This window comes from Vombatus ursinus, unplaced genomic scaffold, assembly GCF_900497805.2.
Source record: "Vombatus ursinus unplaced genomic scaffold, bare-nosed wombat genome assembly UNPS02014779.1, whole genome shotgun sequence".
NCBI lineage: Eukaryota > Metazoa > Chordata > Mammalia > Diprotodontia > Vombatidae > Vombatus > Vombatus ursinus.
In genome coordinates, this window is record NW_020954557.1 from 21,112,521 (window position 1) to 21,132,372 (window position 19,852).

At 38.3% G+C, this 19,852-nt stretch overlaps 1 protein-coding gene across 4 annotated transcripts in view; it reads right to left on the bottom strand.

Annotated features, from left to right (window-relative positions):
• Positions 1 to 19,852, bottom strand: part of MYO1B (myosin IB) — a 220,278-nt gene that overhangs the window by 55,913 nt on the left and 144,513 nt on the right. For all 4 annotated transcript variants that reach the window (XM_027865829.1, XM_027865831.1, XM_027865832.1 and 1 more), the window contains exons 8-13: positions 8,827 to 8,925; positions 8,465 to 8,568; positions 7,278 to 7,425; positions 6,834 to 6,952; positions 1,256 to 1,342; positions 110 to 175 (exon numbers count right to left, since the gene is read on the bottom strand). In XM_027865829.1, coding sequence (XP_027721630.1) covers positions 110 to 175; positions 1,256 to 1,342; positions 6,834 to 6,952; positions 7,278 to 7,425; positions 8,465 to 8,568; positions 8,827 to 8,925 — 623 coding nt within the window. The remainder of the gene's footprint in view (positions 1 to 109; positions 176 to 1,255; positions 1,343 to 6,833; positions 6,953 to 7,277; positions 7,426 to 8,464; positions 8,569 to 8,826; positions 8,926 to 19,852) is intronic.

Here is a 19,852-nt window from a genome sequence, read left to right on the forward strand (position 1 = left end):
TCCTAACTAAATCTGCATGAAGCTCATGGTATACTCAGACCTGAGGCTAATGGACACTAAGGGATAGTCTAAATTTACCCTCAAATAATTTAACTCTCAGCCAACTTACCTCAAAAATCTCAAAGCCGTAAATATCCAAAACTCCCATAACCTTCTTTCTCACTTTTGTTTGTGCCTTAAGTAAGAAACAAGAGTTATAATTTCAGCCTGAAATAAATCATTACCATAAAATTAACAAAGCAAAATGAGGTCTAGGGACAAATCACATGAATTCATTACCCCATGGTTTTCTTTACAAAGAATACAACAATAATGAAGGATGTGAGCTTAATTTATTAAGTGTATGAAAAAGATTATAAATCAGCAATGATTCTTCCAGAAATTTTATTGGTAGGTAAGTTCAGTCCATGTGACATAAAAGTCCTTAATTTAAAGATTTATAGCACTTTAGAGCTAGAAGAGTCTCTTAGGCTCCTGGCTCCAAACAAGAGATATATAACAACACATCTGCATGTTCAATGAAAGGTTTTAAAATCATGTGCCTCATGTTACTATATATCACAGATGTTAAGCCTTCACTGCAATTTAAGACTTACAAGATAAATTCCTCCTATGTGCCATGGAGAGCAGACCTTTCTAGCACTAAAAAAAACATGCATTATATTATAATAAAATGTGGAGCTTGTTACACTCATCTCTCTACCTGCTGTGCTCTAGGCAGCTGGCAGTTTCTTGTGCTTTTTCCTACTCTTGGCTCAGAATAAAACTCCCTCCCCTCTTTATTTTACTGATAAAAGTACAAATGAGCTAAGTGATTTGCTAAAGGTCACAGAGCTGGTTAGCAGCAGGAAGGGCAAGAATCCAAGTTTTCTAAAACCCATTCAGTCCATTGCTTCTTTTACTAATTGCTTATTTCTACTGAGACATTTTAACATAATGGTTAATAATCGCTATTTTAAAATATTTTGATATTGAAATACAAAAAATAAAAAGCAAAGGAGGACTGGAGTATTTTAGCTATTTACTGAAACTGTGACTAGTACATAGCAAGTGTTTAATAAATGTTTTCATTCATATGCCAATCAAGTCTCCTTTAAACTAATCTCCATAAAACTATTTTTTTAAATGCTGATTACCTAAGAAAATATTATGTTTAATTTACTTAAGTTGTAATTAGTAATATTTAATCCACTGGTACCTTAAAGTTTCCATTGTTATAACAAGAGATTTATTTATGTTCAAACACAGTTATTACCTTGATGCTTTCATTGATTCGATTCACCAGCCAGGAGAACAATCTGCTATAAAGGTTCTTAGCCAGGGCATCTCGGGCATAATAAGCCTATTAAAAATACACATGTACAATTACTACAATCACTACTTTCATAGGCATTATGAGAAAACATGTTTAACTGTTTAAAACTAGGCAGAAGGAATCTGGCCCCTTTAAAAAGATTTTTATTTCCTTCCAGATGCATGCAGAGATCCTTAGTGAAGGAATGAGCAATTGCTCAAGAACACAATTCAGATGTAACAGGAAGATAGGAAGCAGGCAAGCAACAACCACCATGTCCTGCATCCTAGAACTTTGGTTAGGCTAACGGCAGGAAAAACTAGACCTTGTTTGTCTTTAGTGCTCATTATGATGAGCAGAGAAGAACTAACCAGGTATTTAAAAATACCTGTATTCTAACTAGGAGCTAAATATATGCTAAGCTATTGGAATTAAAGTGATGCTAAAAGACCCCAGCAGTAACACCAACAAACAGGATCTGTTAGAACAGTAAGATCTTTCAGAACAGAACTTGGAAAAAAGGTCAGAAGCCAATGCACACATATGTAAAGAGAGGGACAATCAGAGTTTATCTCAGCAACGAGGTACAACATTTGTCCCTGGAAATTTTTATTTCTATAACACTTTCCAGGGGTACAAGTACTTCATAGTTATTAAGTAAGAAATGAACTTGACTAATTTATGTTGCTTAAATTTTTAAAGATTATTTTATTTCACAAAAACCATAAGTAAACATTATAGGATGTCCCTGTTTTTCTCAGTTATCGATACCTGAAAAACTCTAATTGCTATGTGACTCTACTATAAGAGGCTACTAATTACTCTTCCTTGCCTGCCTAAACCTAGTCAAATGTCATGTCTTAGCTGCAGCAGCAAACCTTTATTTAACATCTCAAGGTTAGAAAAGCATTTTACATATATTATCTCATTTGATTCTCACAAGAACCCTGTACTATAATTATTCCCATTTTACAAATAAGGAAACTGAGTGTGGGAGAGGTTAAGTGACTTACCCAGTTGCCACAGCTGTTAAGTATTTGAGAAAAGATTTAAACTCAGGTCTTCCTGACTCCAAGCCTTGCATTCTAACCACTAAGCTACCCTGCTGTCTCTTCTACCTCCACAGTGTCTCTCAATACCTAACACAACTGCCCTAGTTCAGGCCTTTATTACCTCTAGCCTGATCCAGCCTCTTAATTCCTTTCTCCGTCTCCAGTCTCTCTTCTCTAATCCATTCTCCACACAGGTACCAAAATAATATTCTTAAAGCACAAGTATGACCATTTCATCCTTTGCTAAAGAAATTTAGTATTTCTTTTTCACCCCTAGAAAGAGGTCCATGGATAGATTTTTCTTGCCTCTTTACCTGGGGTCCACGGATGGATTTCAGGGAATCCACATTCTTGGACAGGAATAAACACACACACACACACACACACACACATGCTTTCCATCAATTATTTTAAAACACGATTCAAAGAAGAGGCCTGTAGGCTTCACCAGACTGACAAAGGGGTCCATAACAGGAAAAAAGATTAAGAACCATCCACTTTAGCACAAAGTATAAAGACTTTTCCATTTGGCTTTAAAAATCCATTCACAATCTCCATTCTATCTTTTTAGGCTGATCGCACATTTACTTACCTTCATGTAAGTTACATTCTAGTCAAGCCAGTCTGCATAATAGTCTCTGTAGAGGCCATTTTAAATTCCTTGCCCATGTCACCCTCTGAGCCTGGAAAGTACTCCATTCTTTCTCACCCCTTCCTCAGACAATCCTCAGCTGAAGTAACAGCTCCTGTAGGAAACCCATCCTGATGCCCCTCCAATTCTCCAATCTCCAGTGCCTTCCCCAAAAAATTTATTTTAAATTTACTTTGTACATAGTTTGATTTTATTTATCTGTGTTCATGTTGGTTTCCCCAGATAGAATGTAAGCCCCCTGCAGTCAGGGGTTCCAGCTTTTTTCCACTTTGTATTTCCTGTGCCTACCCCAGTGACTAGAACACAGTAGGCACTTAATAAATGCTTGCTAGATGAATGAATTGTTTAGTAGCAGCTACAAAAAGAGAAGGTAGACTGCCTGGACCTGACCTCAACCTAGGTCCTAAAACCCTTTAAAATGTTGAAATAATAAAAATGGCTAACATTTATATATGTTACTGTGTAATGCACTATATATTAATTATATACAGAAATCCTTCCGGGCCCATAAAAAAGGAAGTAGATGCATCAAAGGTCAGACAAAGCTTTCTTCAGAGGATCAGACTCTATTCACAAAAAAAAACAAAATCAAAAGAAAACAGGAAGAGAAGAAAACTGCAGTGGAGAAAGAAAAAATGAATAAACAATAAGTAAAACAAACACATATTCACACATGCCCACTAGAAATGTTTTAAAGGAATTTCAATTATACTTTTCTTTGCTGAACTTTTTTAGGAACTGACCACAGATTCCTATAAGTTTCCTACCTTCTACCTGAAGACTATCTCCTAAACTCATAAGAGTCTTGGTTTGGTTTCTTTGTTAAAACAAGCCTTTACTACTGTTCACAGTTTTAATGCTAAGATTAGGAAGGAAGGTAGTCCTACGGATTAGAGCACTGGACTTGGAGTCAGGAAGACCTGAGTTCAAATCCTGCCTAAGACACTGACTAGCTCTGTGACCCCAGGCAAGTCACAGAATTTCTCAGCCTTTGTTTCTATAACACCTACATCACAGGTTTGGTGCGACACTAAAATGACACAACACATACAGCACTCTGCAAATCTTACAGCATTATAAATATTATTACTATTGTTGCTATTATTACTAAATTTCAAAGGTCAATAATAGAAAAAATGAAAATCAGGCCTATTTTATAGGTATTCACTTTCCTTATTCTCTACAGTTTAAAGTTTTACAAGTCCCCTAAAATACACAAGACACTTCTACAAAAGAAATCTATACTCTGCAGCTGAGAAAACCTGGATAGCAGATCAATCAAATGATCAATAAACATTTATTAAGTGTCTAAGATAAGGAAAGAAAGCAGCCTATGTAAAAAGTATTGGAACTCTTCTGCCATGTTAGAACAATTCTGTCGTCTGTCATACACACCAAATGGGTGACCTACCTATGGCAAATTGATATTCCAGTGGGGTAACCTGGAAGTACTCATTGTACTATTGACCTCACTATTTCCTGGTTGACACTCCAGACCTCTAGTCAAGTCAGTCACCCCACCAGCATTCACATGTGCCATGCTAACTGCTTTCTTTGAACAGTATCAGGAAAACGGGGCTAATATCTACCTTGCCTATCTTTCACTGTTGTTGGGAGAATAGGTACAAAAGTGCCTTTAAAAGTCATCAAGCCTGATTATTCAATCAAGGCCAAACAGAATGGGCCTTGTAAGACACAACTGTCAGAATCAGAACGGGGTCTTCACAGGAGAAAGTTCAGTCATGTTAAGGTACAGGGCTATAGAATCTGAGACCTAAGGTGATATACGTTGAGAACACTGAGTATATAACAGGAATAAAGGAAACTACATAAAAAAGTAAAGGGTAAAGATATTTTAAGAAAGTGAAAACTGGGAGAAAAGAGCTTTGGGGCAGTATGTTTGAGGAGTTATCTGTAGGAAAGTTTCCAACTTATTTGGGTCTCCTATTTTCTGTTTCACGTATAAATGTGTGAGTGTTTGTATGTGTGTGTGTGTGTATACATACACACACACACACAAACTCAGTTAAATGCTTCCTATGGTGCCATCATTGCTTTCCTTAAACCAGTGTTAGGCAGGAGGATTTTATTATCAGTTTTTGTGTTAAACAGAGCATGTTTGCTGCTTTTGATTGGCAGACAGGTTACAGACTTGGGATGGAGAGAGTATGGCAAGGAGGAAAAAGAGGAAGTCTGAGAAAGGAAAAGTCCATTTATCTACTGGGGTCTGGAGCATCAACCAGGAAATATTGAGTAGAGGGTCCTTATTGGGAAAAGGTGGGAAATTATCTTGGAGAGCCTCAAGGTTCTAGCCTTGAGAGCCTGCCAGAGTGAGCTGGAGTATTGCTCAATACCATCTAATGTTTGAAATTCTAATTCCGTATGAGTCACCATATCAAAGAAAAGATCTGAATACTTCAGGGAGTGAAAGCCATGGGGCATTAAAAAATGATAGTAGTTTGGAAGAATGTAAGCTATGAGGAAAAGTTAATAAATTCAACTCCTTACTCACTGGAAAGGGAGGGAGAAGAAACCCTCCACTTGACATAAAAGGATTGGTAGAAACAATTTTTTTTAACACTCATTACACATTTTTTAAAAAACCTATCACTATACTTGATTTTTTCAAACAAAGCTAGAGACGCTACAGACCAAAAAAAAAAAAAAAACGTGTTTTGGGAAGAAGGCTGGTCTGGCTGAATACTGAGCTACCTTTCCATTCTAAGCCTATGATTCTATCAACTATTTCATATCAGAAATAAGGAGGGAAAATGTTCCTTCAAGCTCTAACTTCATGATCCTATAAGAAAAAGGTGACTACAAGCTTAATTCACCTAGTAAGAAACACAGTATAAACTACAATAAAAAATAATTCTTCTAAAACGAGAAATAGCCAACCTTTTTTTTAATGGAAAATACATTGTTGACATTTCTTGGGGGTTGCTAGATAAGACTCTCCCCTAATTTATACAATGTACAAAACCTCAGCATGTATTTTTTGCGGGGGTCTAAAAAGGAGTATTTATCCTGTGAGGAATATAGATGTGTACGCAGCTTATGATCTGAATCTACCTTTACTCCAGGTATATGACAGGAAAGTACGCAGAAGACTGACCCACGGAGGCAAGCAGCTGAACCCCACCCTGCATTCCACTATTCTGAAGGACTAAAGCATATACGAAGACTAAGCAAATGCAATGTGCAGTAATGGTGAGATAGGAAACCCTGGGTCTAGCTCTGCTCTGCTCTAGTCTGCTGGCTAGTGAGAAACTGAGCAAGAGACGCAACCTCTATCTTTGTTTCCTTCATTTTTAAATTGGGGCTAAGAATACCTATACTCCCTATTTTGAACACAATGAAGATCAAATTATATCATGCATGTGAATGCACTTTGAAACACAAAAAGTGTTCTACAAGCACAGGATATCATTATCAGTATTATTGCTACCACTGCTAAAAAGAAAGAAAAAAACCACTGAAATATGCAGTTAGTAGTGCCACTACGAAAGAACAGCTCAGCAGCACATAAAGGAAACATTCGTTTTAACATCCTTTTTGTAAGAGAAAACTAAAGTCACCATGCTTACAGTTCTTGGTCTGATTAAGCAAGGAAAAAAATGAAATGCAAAGCTGATTTAAATAAGGTTTTGTTTAAACAAACACATAAATAAAACTGACACCATATATAAAGGCTATGGAGACTACTATATTGGACTGTCTTTGCCGTTGGACACACATGTCCACCATGTTCACGAAAATTGAAGTTAAAAAAGGCAGCAAAACCACTCTCCTTACTTAGACAACAAGGGAATTCAGTTGGGATTTGGGATTTTACCTGAGCCACGTTTAGTGTTGTCGAAACTTTCTCCTGTTTGGCTTCAACTGTTCGGAAGCTGAATGCCCTTTCTAGGACTGACTGATCAATGCCCGTCAACTCACAAATTTCCTTCAGCTCTGTGGAGAAAAAAAAAACTAAATTAAACAAACAAAAACCCAGAATGTGACTCTGTATATTGCATAACACACTCGAAGAAATCATCATAAAAATTTTAACTGCTTTCTCCATCAGCTTCTACTACCAATTCATTCCAACTGACTTTTTTCCAAGCATTCATATATGCTCAGAATTTCCTTTGGATTACATTTAGGTGCAGCTTAAATACCAGGTGAACTAATGTTCAGATGGAGCTACCAAAAAATATAGGTAAACTGCATGTCTGAGACTTAAAACTGGGCAGAAGTTCAAAGCAAACTTGCAACACAAAAGTTACTGACTTACCATTTTTATCTTTGATTTTGCTTTCATCTAAGCCATTCACTCGAGATTCAGGCTTGAACTCAATGTTCCCCAGTTTTAACACTGCTGCTATTACTTCCAACACAGACTGGGCTTCATGATCCATAAAGCCCACGATCTGCATGGCATTCTGGGAAAAGGAAGCATGTGATTTTTGTTAACTAAAGAGAAATGTTTTTAAAAGTCATTTCAGAAAAGAAATACACATTAGGGGCAAATGCAATGGAAAAATATGAACTTTCCAAACTTCTCTATTCCTGATGAGAGCACCATCATGCTCCCAATCACTCACAACAGAGGTATCATCCTCCATTACACACTCTTCGACACCCCACTTCCATATCCAATCTGTTGCCAACTCTTTTCATTTCTACCTTCATAAAATCTGTCTCATATACCCTCCCTTGGAAATGAAGCACTCAATTTGGACTGTGAAAACATATGGAACTAAAGCATAGTAGAAAGTGTTGGACTTTTGAGTCCAACAAATTTTGGGTTCAATTTCTGCCCCAGACACCTAAGTAATTCAGTTAACCTCTCTCTACCTTAATTTCATCTATAAGACCATGGGCTTGGATTCTATAGGCTTAACGGTCCCTTCCAGTTCTAAATTTGATAACTAAGCCTATGATTCAATGCTCAGTAGTTCTCAAAGACCAGAACCTCAGGGTAATTTAAGAAGGAAATGTCTTACTCCTTTTTTATAGTGATAATGCTATTGAAATGCCACTCTTATGGCATGGAATTAATTTGAGTAAATAAAGCAAAAAAGGGTGGGGGGCAGTATGGCAGTGGATACAGGAAAAGACTTGAAATCAAGAAGCCCAGAGTTCGAGTCTAGCCTCTGACAAAATCTATATGAACGACTGTAACAAGTTCCTTAACTTCTCAGTTCCCCAGGCAGCTCTTTAAAACTCTAAGTTATAGAGGAGCTGCTAACTTGCATAGGTGGAGGCGGGATTTCACCATTTCCATCATCACATAATGAAATCATCAATTTAGACAAAAATAAATAATTTTTTTTTAAAAAGCTGAAGCATTCTTACAACAACTTACCACCCTAGAAGTTTATATCTTACAAAACAATCTGGGTTTTCCATAGCCACCACTGAAGTCAGTTCCAGAGATGCGGAGTTGGGATATCTGTCATTATAGATAGGAGTACTTACCCTAACTGTTCTGAAATTTGCTGCATCGTCCACTCCGTTCACTTTGGCAGAGTCCAGGCTCAAGTAGTTATATCTGCTGAAATCCCGCTCCAGTTTGAGTTTATCTAATGGGTCACAAACACAAACATGCATCATCGATAAGGTGCTTGGGTTCAACTCCCTTCCACCATGCCTCCTTCACTCATTCTATCACGTCTTCCACCTAACAGTAACTCAATGGCAACAAAGTGGGCCCACTTGAAAAGCCGCAGGCCTCCTCTGCATATGAAAACTCAAGGGAAATAAGAAAGTGGGTGGAAATCATGGACACTCTCAAGGTGACTGCTAACTGTGGCAGCTTCACTAGCAAGACAAATACTTACTAAGCAGATCTTCCGAGGCTCCCGACAGGAGCTGATAGAAAATGTGGAAGTTCCTTTCGCCTCTTGGCTGCTTAACAACACGGGACTTTTCTAAGAGATCTGGAGAAAAAAAAAGAGGCAAATTCCGCATGTTTTTCTCCTTTGTCCTTCACCTTCTATTTTGTCTCAATCAGACCCTGTAACCAAAGACACTGATGGCCAGGACTGGTTTCCACATTTGGCTATGATGGGCCAGACAGAATTCCAGAGAGGGCCAGGTCTAAACAAGAATTCACAATCACAAACATCAGGCTCCATCTCAACCCTTTTTAAAGGGAACATCTGTGGAGACCAGAGGAGCCTAAGGGAGAAATAGAATTAGTATGACAGCTGCCTGTCATCCAGACATGACAGGAGCAATGAGCCCTGAGAGCAAGAGAGCTTTAGGGGAAAGGTTTTTTAGCGATCTCCAATGCCAACCACACCTACCACGGAAAAAAGTCATCTTTTGTACCACATGTGCCATAGGTTGGCAACTCCTGGTGTAAAGATTAGCATCTTCAGACTTGCACCATTCTTTGGTAGCATGAATAAGTTCAAGTTAGAGTAGGTACCAGCAATACTACGAGACTCACTATATCATAACCCCTGGCAATGTAGCATAATTATGGACTGCAACGGCAACACAGAGAGCAGCCTCACCATCAGCAATCAGTAATTGGCTGCCTCTTTTGAAACAAAGACTGAATTTCAGCCCACAGAGGGTTAAAAAGTGAGAGGTGCCAAAAGCAAGGATCTCTGCAAACAGCAGCTGTGGCCACAAATTAAAGAATGGTATTCACATGTGCCCAGGGCTTCTAGCTGTAATGTGTCTATCTGGCTGCCTATTCAATACTTATAAGGGAGGGAGGGAGGGAGGGAGGGGGAGAGAGAGAGAGAGGGAGAGGGAGAGGGAGAGGGAGAGGGAGAGAGAGAGAGAGAGAGAGTGAATGTGTGTGTGTGTGTGTGTGTGTGTGTGTGTGCGCACTAAATATACAGCCTCAACACTGGATACAGACGGCCTCTTATGCCTGCTGAGTGTTACATCTAAACCACATTTTAACCACAATAATACACATCTGTTACTGTACAGCAGATGAGGATGATTACTCAACAAATACTGCTCCTTTGAAGTTCACTACATCTTTTTTCTCCTGATGCTTGCCGCTACCATAACCTTCAGGATGCTCTCTCACTTTCCTCAATGATGTCAGGACTCAGCTTACTTTCTTCTCTTTCTTCTATCCCATCATCGTCCGTGCTAATGTTCAAAATGATGACCCTCCCAATATCCCTTAGTCTCTCAATTCCTTAACCTGCTCAGTCACTATGACTTCCATTTCTGTCCTTTTAACATCTACTAGGATTATTATTCCCTGCACTGAGCTCACCATTTAGGAAATGACTCAATCTCCAAAATCATGTTTTTTGTTTTTTAAGTATTTTCTTCTCTGACCACAACCTGCGGTCTTCCCACCCTCATATACCTCCTAAACATGCTGTGAGTTCTCAGCATGCCTTCCTGGATCTTCCTCCCATTGACCTTTGACAGTTCTGAACCTATAGTGAGGCATTTCAATGATATATCTTTGCTCCCCCCTTGAATCCTGAGTCTTCTAAGGATTTAATGATTTCTACCTGATAATACCAACCTTAGATCGCCTCCCTTTATCTACTTTCTTCCCTTCTACTCCAGAGAAGAACAGCAATACTCCAGGATGTCCCCAAGCAACGCTGACAGGGTCCATTATAAGTGCATTACTAACTCCCTGTCATATCCCCCACAGCAGCTGTTCTAAACCTCAAGATGCACAACCCCAACATCTGCTCTACTCCATTTTAACAGATGACCTTAACTTTTACTGCAATGTGTAATCAGGGAGATTCACTCTAGTGTCTTCATCTTGCTACCTCGATAACCTCAAAACTTCCCTGTTGGTGTCTTCTACTCACATTTTCATGTCTGAGAGGGTAAGATGAGCATCCCCACCTGTGACCCTTTCCACTCCTTCCCATGTTTTCTAGGACCTATTAATAATAATGTAATAATTATAATTATAGCCAGCATTTATATATAGCATTTTAAGGTTTACAAAGTACTTTATGTATTTTATCTCATTTGATCCTCATAACAACTTTGTGAAGTAGACAGTATCATCCAGATTTTGCAGATGAGGACCCTGAGTCTAGGAGAGGATAAGTGACTTGCACAGGATCACAAAGATATTATGTGTCTGAGGCAGGATTTGAACTCAGGTTTTCCTGACTCCAAGTCCAATGTACTACTCATTATGTCACCTCGCCAATCACTCCCATTAGTCATGTCCTTCTGGCTTTGTCCACCATCTTCAATATTTCCATAAAACATGTCAGATCATTCCTGTCCTAACAAACAAAAACCTTCCTTGACCCAGACACCATTCTTCAAGCTATAATTCTTGCTCGGTCTCTTGGTCATTTTGCTACTAAACTGTCTAAGATGGACAGTGTCCACTTGATGCCTCCAATTTCCTGACCTTCCACATAAAGTCTTCCAATCTCACCATTCTATTGAAAACTGTTCTTTCCAAAGGTCACCAGTGAACCAATGACTTACCTGCCACATTTAAAATACAGTCTCATCTCAAATTTCATTCTCCTTGACCTCTCTGTTGCTTCCTTCTGAGCTCAAATCCCTTCTTCTGCAATAGGATTTTCCTAGTCACTCCAATGTCTAGTGCCTTCCCTTTGAGATCCTTTCCCATCTATTCTGTGTGTATCTTGTTATTTACATGTGGTCTTCTTCATTAGGATCGGAGCTCCTTGATGGTAGGGATTGTTTTTGCTTTTCTTCGTACCACCAGCACTCAGTTCAGTTCCGGCATTTTGATTTATTTGATGTTGGGGACCATTTGTACTTCTTGATTCTTTCTGCTCTCTTGGTTTCCATGACACTGCTTTCTCCCTCTTCCTATCTCACTGAACAATGTGATCAATGGCTGGTTTCTTTTCCTTCTTTTTATCACCTTAATGTGGGCATCTCTTCTCTGTATTCTTTTTCCACTGAAATTTTATCCACTACAAAGGTTTGTCACCTCTCTGGAGAAGACCTTCAAATCTGTATGTCAAGTCCTGATCTCTTCCCTAATCCCTTGTTTCCTCCTCCCTGCAGTACAACTCTACTTAAATATCTGGCCAATACTTCAAACTTGACACATCTAAAACCAAACAAATCTGACATGCAAAACATGCTCCGTCTTGATAACCTTCCCATTTTTGCTGAAGGGACCATCATTTTTCCAGTCTCTTAGGATGGGAACTTTAGGCATCTTTGAATTTCCCTCTCTCTCACTCCCATGTACAGTAAGTTGTTAAATGTTGCTAATAGATTAGAAAAACTAATGAGGTAGAACTCAGTTGGAGAAAAAGGGTTAAATAAAAGCAACTTGAAAACCCTTGGTGAGACAAACAGATTCCTTCCTCTAAAATACCTTCCCCATTTTTCCAATCCTTCCTACTCTTGAGGCTACTACCCTGGTTTGGGCCTATGTTGATCTTCTTTTAGATTATTATAATGGTCTCCTAACTCTTTCTTCTCCCTGCTTCTAGTTTTTTTCCACCCCAGAATTCATTTTTTTTTTTTTACCACTGTCGCAGTAAATAATGCATGAGTCTGACCAATCACATCTTTGCAAAACCTTCACAGTGTTTCACCCATGGCCTTCAGGATACAAGATGAACTCCTTGGCCTGGTTTCCAGGGCTCTTCACGACCTGGTGCCTTCCTCCCAGTCTCATGTCATGGTGCTTCCTTTGTACACTATAAACTGTGGATAGCTTATACACACAAGCTAGTTACATGTTGTCTCCCTCTTTAGAATGGGAGATACTTAAGGAAAGGGGTTGTTTTTTACTTTCTTTGCATCCCTAGTACATAGCACAGTGCTTAGAACGGAGTAAGTGATCAATAAATGCTTGCTGACAGGCTGAACTGTATTTGTTCCCTAATTTAATTTTGTCCCACTATTTCGTCCATGACCAAAATGTGCCTTCTTCTGGACGTCCACCAGTTGACACCCTTCCAGTAAATGCTTGCTGAACTGAATTTTATCATTTTCATTCAAAACCCAGCTCTGCTATTTGGAACTAAGCCCAAAGGGCTATAAAACTGTGCATACCCTTTGATCCAGCAATACTACTACTAGGTCTGTATCCCAAAGAGATCATAAAAATGGGAAAAGGACCCACATGTACAAAAATATCTATAACAGCTCTTTTTGTGGTGGCCAAGAATCAGAAATTGAGGGGATGCCCATCAACGGGGGAATGTCTGAACACGTTGTAGTGTATGAATGTAATGGAATACCACTGTTCCATAAGAAATGATCAGCAGGTGGATTTCAGAAAACCTGGAAAGACTTAAATGAACTGATGCTGAGTGAAGTGAGCAGAACCAGGAGAACACTGCACACAGTAACAGCCACATTGTTGATGACCAACTTAGATAGACTAAGCTCTTCTCAGCAATGCAATGATCTAAGACAACTCCAAAAGGCTCATGATGAAAAATGCTATCCAGGGGGCAGCTAGGTGGCGCAGTGGATAGAGCACTGGCCTTGGATTCAGGAGGACCTGAGTTCAAATCCAGTCTCAGACACATATTAGCTGTGTGACCCTGGGCAAGTCACTCAACCCCATTGCCTAGCAAATAAATAAGTAAATAAAATTTTTTAAAAAATTTTAAAAAAGAAAAAAAAAGAAAAATGCTATCCACATCCAGAGAAAGAACTATGGAGTCTGAATGCAGATAGATGCATACTATTTTCTGTTGTTTTTTTTTTCTTTCTCATGCTTTTTCCCCTTTGCTCTGATTCTTCTTTTACAAAATGATTAATGTGGAAATATGTTTAATATGATTGAACATGTATAGCCAATATCAGATTGCACACCATCTTGGGTAGGGGAGAAAGGAGAAATTTTGGAACTCAAAATATTATAAAAGTAAATGTTGAAAACTAAAAATAAATAAATAAATGATTTTTTTTTGAGAAATCCACCTCTGCTGACATTTCTTTCATCATCCCAGATAAAACTGATCCTTCCCTGCTTTCATCTTTCAGTCCTGCTTCATGCATCTAATAATTTTCTAACATGTATGACAGGCATTTGCATGTATGTCTCATTCCTTTGCTAGACTGCAGGTTTTCTGTGGGTAGGGCCAGTATTGATTTTCATCTTTGTAACACCAGCACCTAGCACAAAGCCTGACACCTAGGAGGGGCTTAGCAACCCTTTGCTGAATAGAAACAAATTATGACATTCCCAGAGACTCAGGTTTCAAACTCTCTACTCTCTTTTAGAAGTTATGAGCTGTTAGTTAGAGAAATATTTCATTTAATAGCTTGTCCAAAATTGATGCAAATGTTTAAAAGCATTCATTGGCATTTTCCACAAGCATGTGTGCATACTTACAATAGAACTGCATGAAGTCACAGCAGGTGATTACTTTAGGTACTGAACATACATTCAGTTCATTATTTACAAATACGCACCACCTGACCATTTTCATTTATTTGAAAGCCTCCCTGTCTTATGTCTAAACAGAAAATTGGCTCAGCACTTTCTTTTGCTCCAGGCGCTTTTTGCCTCCACTAACAAAGAAATTCAATATAGGAAAGAATTTGTAAGCACTTCACGTAGCTAAATCCCTTTCATATTAGCATTCATTTAAGCTACCAGTGCATGGATATAACCATCAAATTCTGGGGGAAGGAGAAAAATTCTAACACTAGAACTTTCCCCTGTCATTACAACCTGGTCATCAGCAAAAAAAAAAAAAGACTCCATTAAGTCATTCTGCAAGTATTTATTCAGTGTTTACTATGTAGTACCAGGCACTGCGTGTGGGCACCACACAATCAGTTGGTGCTTCTCTTCAATTTTAACCATTTACTGGTGTCCATGTCACATGCTAATATCATCACCATCATCATCTGACATGTTATAGTATTTCAAAGTCTGCAAAGCGACTGTGATTCATATACCTTCTCTCCACTGGTCCTTATAACAACCGCTCTCCTAAGATAGGTTTTGCAGGTTGTTAAGCAGCAGCAGCAGCAAGGGGGCACAGTGGATAGAGTGCTGGGTGTGGAGTCAGGAAGACCTGAGTTCAAATCCGAATTTAGATACTTACTAGCTGTGTGATGTGGGCAAGTCACTTAACCCTGTTTGCCTCAGTTTCTTCTTCTGTCAAATAAGCTGGAGAAGGAAAGAGCAAACCACTCCAGCATCCTTGCCAAGAAAACCCCACATAGGGTCACAAAGAGTCAGACACAACTGAAAAATGGCTGAACACCATCATCATCATCATCATCATCTGACATTTTTACATTGTTTGAAAGTTTTAAAAATGTATTAGATACATTCTCTCAACTGACCCTTACAACAACCACTTTCCTGAGGTTGGTTCTGCTGGCATTATTATTCCCATTTGTCAAATGAGAAAACTTAGGCTCAGAAAAATCGAATGACTCCTTTTATGGTCACAGAGAATGAACGACAGAAGCAGGGTTTCACTTTTTCTATCACTGAATCCACCACTTTTTCTACTTTGCCACAATGCTTCTTTATTAATATTACATATGCAGAACAGTAAAAGAAATGGAACTTCTCTTTCAGAACTTATGGAAGGAGGAAGTTTTTTAAAAAGGTTACAGGCCTAATGGGACATGGTTATTGCCCAGAAGAAACCCTTTGGCTTGAGGCCTGCCAAACTACTGCTCGGGTCCCATGGTAAAACATTTTCTCTGTTAAATCTCTTCTTGGCACAGAGATAGGTAGAGTTTAGTGGGTAAGTTTGTTATTGGGATCCTAAGGCACAAAAATTAGCCTGGGTGTGTTAGTTTCTTTTTACCCTTCAAACCTGAAAGGTTTGAATTATTATTGAATAATATTAAAGTATTACTATGTTACATATTTTATTTATTTTTATTTATATTATATATACTCATATATAATTATATGTAATGTGTTATGTATATTATAATTATATATAATATAATTATAAATGTATATTACATATAATATTATATAAATATCACATATATTTATTATATATTATTTTATACGCCTTAGTTTACTTGTCTGAAAGCGAAGGGGACTGGATGATAGGATCCTCAAAAATCCCTTCTGTCTCTAGCATTTTAATCATATGATTTCTGATACCAAGTAACTACATTTTCTCTCCATTTTCTTACTGTCCTTCTGTATAATTAAAATAGACGAACACTTTTTGAACACTCAGTGGGTGTGTTAACAATGTCCTATGTTATATAAAAAGTGATCTTCCACATGAACTGCAACACCCAGGATGTTTTAGTCAATCCAAGAGTAGTTTTCTGGCTCCATTTAAAACTAACTCTGCATCCTCTGTGGGTAGGGATGGGGTGGGGGAGGTGCAGAAGTAGCATCTTCAGAACTGAAAGTAAGGATGTTTGACAAACAATTTGAAATTCAAAGGCAGAAAACTGCCTGCAACGTCTTCTTATAACATTTCCAGATAACAAAATGCTGCACAAAATATTCGTCTGTTTAAAGAAAACAGGTCTTGGTTGTAACAAAAGTTCAGCCTTGCCAACTCTGTGTGCAGTCCAGCTTTTGCACTTCAGTCATGTATTTGCAGCTTAAAATCAAACTGACAAAAGGGAGCTAAAACATCTGGCATAAAGTAACAAAAGAACCATTTTCCCCCCTCCCTTCTCCCACAATTTTCATAAATCAACTAAAAGTCTTAACTAAGTTACCATGACAAAGTTATCCAATTTAACCCCTAGACAGCTGGGTAAGCTGAGTGACAAAATTTCAAAGATATTCCATTTTGTGCTCATGAAAAATTAAAGTGGGGTTTGAAAAGCTGGCACGGTTTCTGTGTAAGCTAATTAATTTTTAATTTCTAAGAGTTTATCATGTACTTGATACAGATTTTTTGGGGACTAACAGCAAAATTGCAACTACAAGAAAAAGGCAGAAATCATTTTTTAAAAAGTCCTGTAGGCAGACGTGCTGGATTAGACATATATAAATTACTCATAAAGAAATGCCCTCTGTGAATTTAAATGATTTATTACTTTTAGTTCAAAGTGAGTGAACTAGACAGTGAGTTACTTAAAGTTTTTAACCAACTCTTGCTTTCAAACTGTTTAAAATTCTGTAAAGACTAAATTTATAAGCCTGAAAGTCTCTTCTATCTTGTGGACTCATTGAGGTAGACAATCCTGGCATTGATGCAATTGAAACCCTTGTTCCTGAGCCTAAGCTATTCTTGTTCAAGTCGTCCCATGACCTGGCCATAGAAGATCTTCCCAGTAGGCTGGAGCCCTTTCCTTATACCTTTTTCTATTTCATGAGTAACAACACACCATTTTGTTGCAATGAGTTACTTAGGTTTCTTAGCTAATTTCTGTTTTCCAACAATTAAAATTTGACAAATTCCAAATGTGATAGTCTCATAATTTTTTAATTTAAACTATTGTAATAAAGTTGTTTGGAAGTGAATTGGGGAGCCTTGAGAAGTAGTGAGTTCTCTATCACTGACTATCAACTTGAGTTGGGAGGTGCATAGGATCATACATCAGGAAGCTGAAGGGACTTTAAAGGGCAACTATAACAAATTCAAACCTTTCAATTTACTGATGAGGAAAATGAATCTCAGGAAGTTAAGTGACTTGTCAAAAGTCATACTGGTCCTACAAGGAGCACAACCATGACTTTTCTGACACCAGAGCTAGTATTCTATCTACTATACCACAAGACTTTCTGATGACACCTAGTAAATGGGGTTTCTGTGGGCAGCTACATGGATGGAGCACCGGCCCTGGATTCAGGAGGACCTGAGTTCAAATCTGACTTCAGACACATAATACTTAACTCACTGTGTGACCCTGGGCAAGTCACTTAACCCCACTGCCTAGTCAAAAAGCAAAAAAAAATAAATAAGTGGGATTTCTTTCTCAAATTAGTCTAGATCACTGGTGTCAAAAATAGGGTCTAATCAGATTAAAATGTAATTGGGAAATATTTAACAAAATAAATAAAAATACAATAAAGCCCACAGGGATTGGATTTGTACACTCTCTATTTCAGTTTGGCACTATTATTCTATATGATCTCTGAGGTACCTTTGAACTCTGAGATCCTATAAATTTAGTTCAATAAATATTTACTAAGCATCCACTACATGTATAGTGACCTTTGGCCCACCTACTCTGGGGCACCCTGAGCCCCTTCACTATCAGGGATCTCTACCACTTCAGGGTTGCCTAATTAGCATAGTAGGACTCAAGCGTCATACCCCACTATCAACCAATGACAGATACTCTTTTCACTGACATCTCAGTAAGGCTACTTTGGAATCAGGCCCTGGTCATACCTAACTCCCTTAATTAAAGGTGGACAAGAAAAAAGGAAACTGCTCTGTTTCATAGCACCTATGAAAAGTCCCACACCCACTCCCTCCTCCCAACCCCCGGAAAAGTCTCTGGTGCCATTTTTCTCCAGAGTTCAACCCATTATGGTGACATCTCTTCTCCTGCCCAAGTTATTTAAGTATGTGAGTATGTATGTGCTGAATAAACCTACTTGCTTTATCTGCTTCCTGCCTCTGCAGTTCTTGCTGCTTCCTAAATGCCTCATGGGAATTCACTCCCTTGATAGAGCTGACTCTGGCATTGTAATTGGAAGTTCCCCCTCTCCCCTTCGCCACCTAAGCAGAGCCAGGGGAGCAGGACAGTACACAAGGCACAGACCTACATAAACAAAGCCAATGACAGACTTGATTCTGTACACACTGACTTATTTATTTGACTCACAAAACTCAAATGTGGAGACAAAGAATGGGGCTAATACAATAATTTCTTATTATGTTAAGCCTTTAGGGAACAACTCTGTAACTTGTCCCTTGTAAGTCAACATAGTCCATGACCGCCCACTGTATACAAGTTACTGTGCTTGGCACACAAGGTACTAACAGAAGAAACAAGTCACACCTTCTGACCTCCAGGAACTTAGGAGTTTAGAAGACATAGGACAAAATGAATGTAAAGGAGAGAAACATAAAAATGGCATACTTTACTAACACATTAGCAGAGAGAGAAAGAGAGAAAATGACAGAGACGGCGTGAGAGAGAGACAGCGAGGAGAGAGAAAGAGAGACGAAGAGAAGGAGGGAGGGAGGCAGGAGAGGAGGAAGAGAGAGAAATGGAGGAGAAGGGAAGGAAAGGATGGGGAAAGGGCAATGAACTGTTTCACTTCATCTTTGGATCTATTCCCATCATTTAATTTAGTGCCTAGCATAGTGACAGTGAGACTGAGACACACACACACACACACACACACACACACACACACACACAGAGAGTCACAAGTTGACATTTAAAGTATACCCTTAAACAAAACATCATCATTATTGCTTATTTATTGACACAAAACACAGCTGTTCTGCTTTATTTTAGGGGATCCAGAGTATAACACATAACGGTGATAGCCTTTTTCATTTAAACAGAAAATACAATTAGGCTATACTATTACTCTGTCTCATTTCTTCTACCAATGAACTTATGAAAAATAAATATCTCCTGATAATGGTACCTCCCTTCATCTGGAAAAAAAAAATTCTTACATTGTGTTATAATTGTCCCAAAAAATAAGAATGATCTGCCTGTCAATGTCACTGTCTTTGAGTATAAACTTGTTAAAACACTGCAAACAAAGTCAGTCAATAGAAAGTAGCATGGGATTCATCTCTATAAATGAGTGGCACCTTCTTTTTTTTTTTAAATATTCAGAAATAGCATCCCATTGTGTTTTCCCCTAGAACTATAAAAACAAAATCCATTAATTAATGTAACCAGACATGAGACATAACTAAGAAAATAATTTACTTTTTTTTTTTACATGGGATCTGTAATTTCAGTAGTGTTGAAAGTTCTCACTATTAATGCAGAACAGCAACTTCTCTGTAATTTATAGTCCTA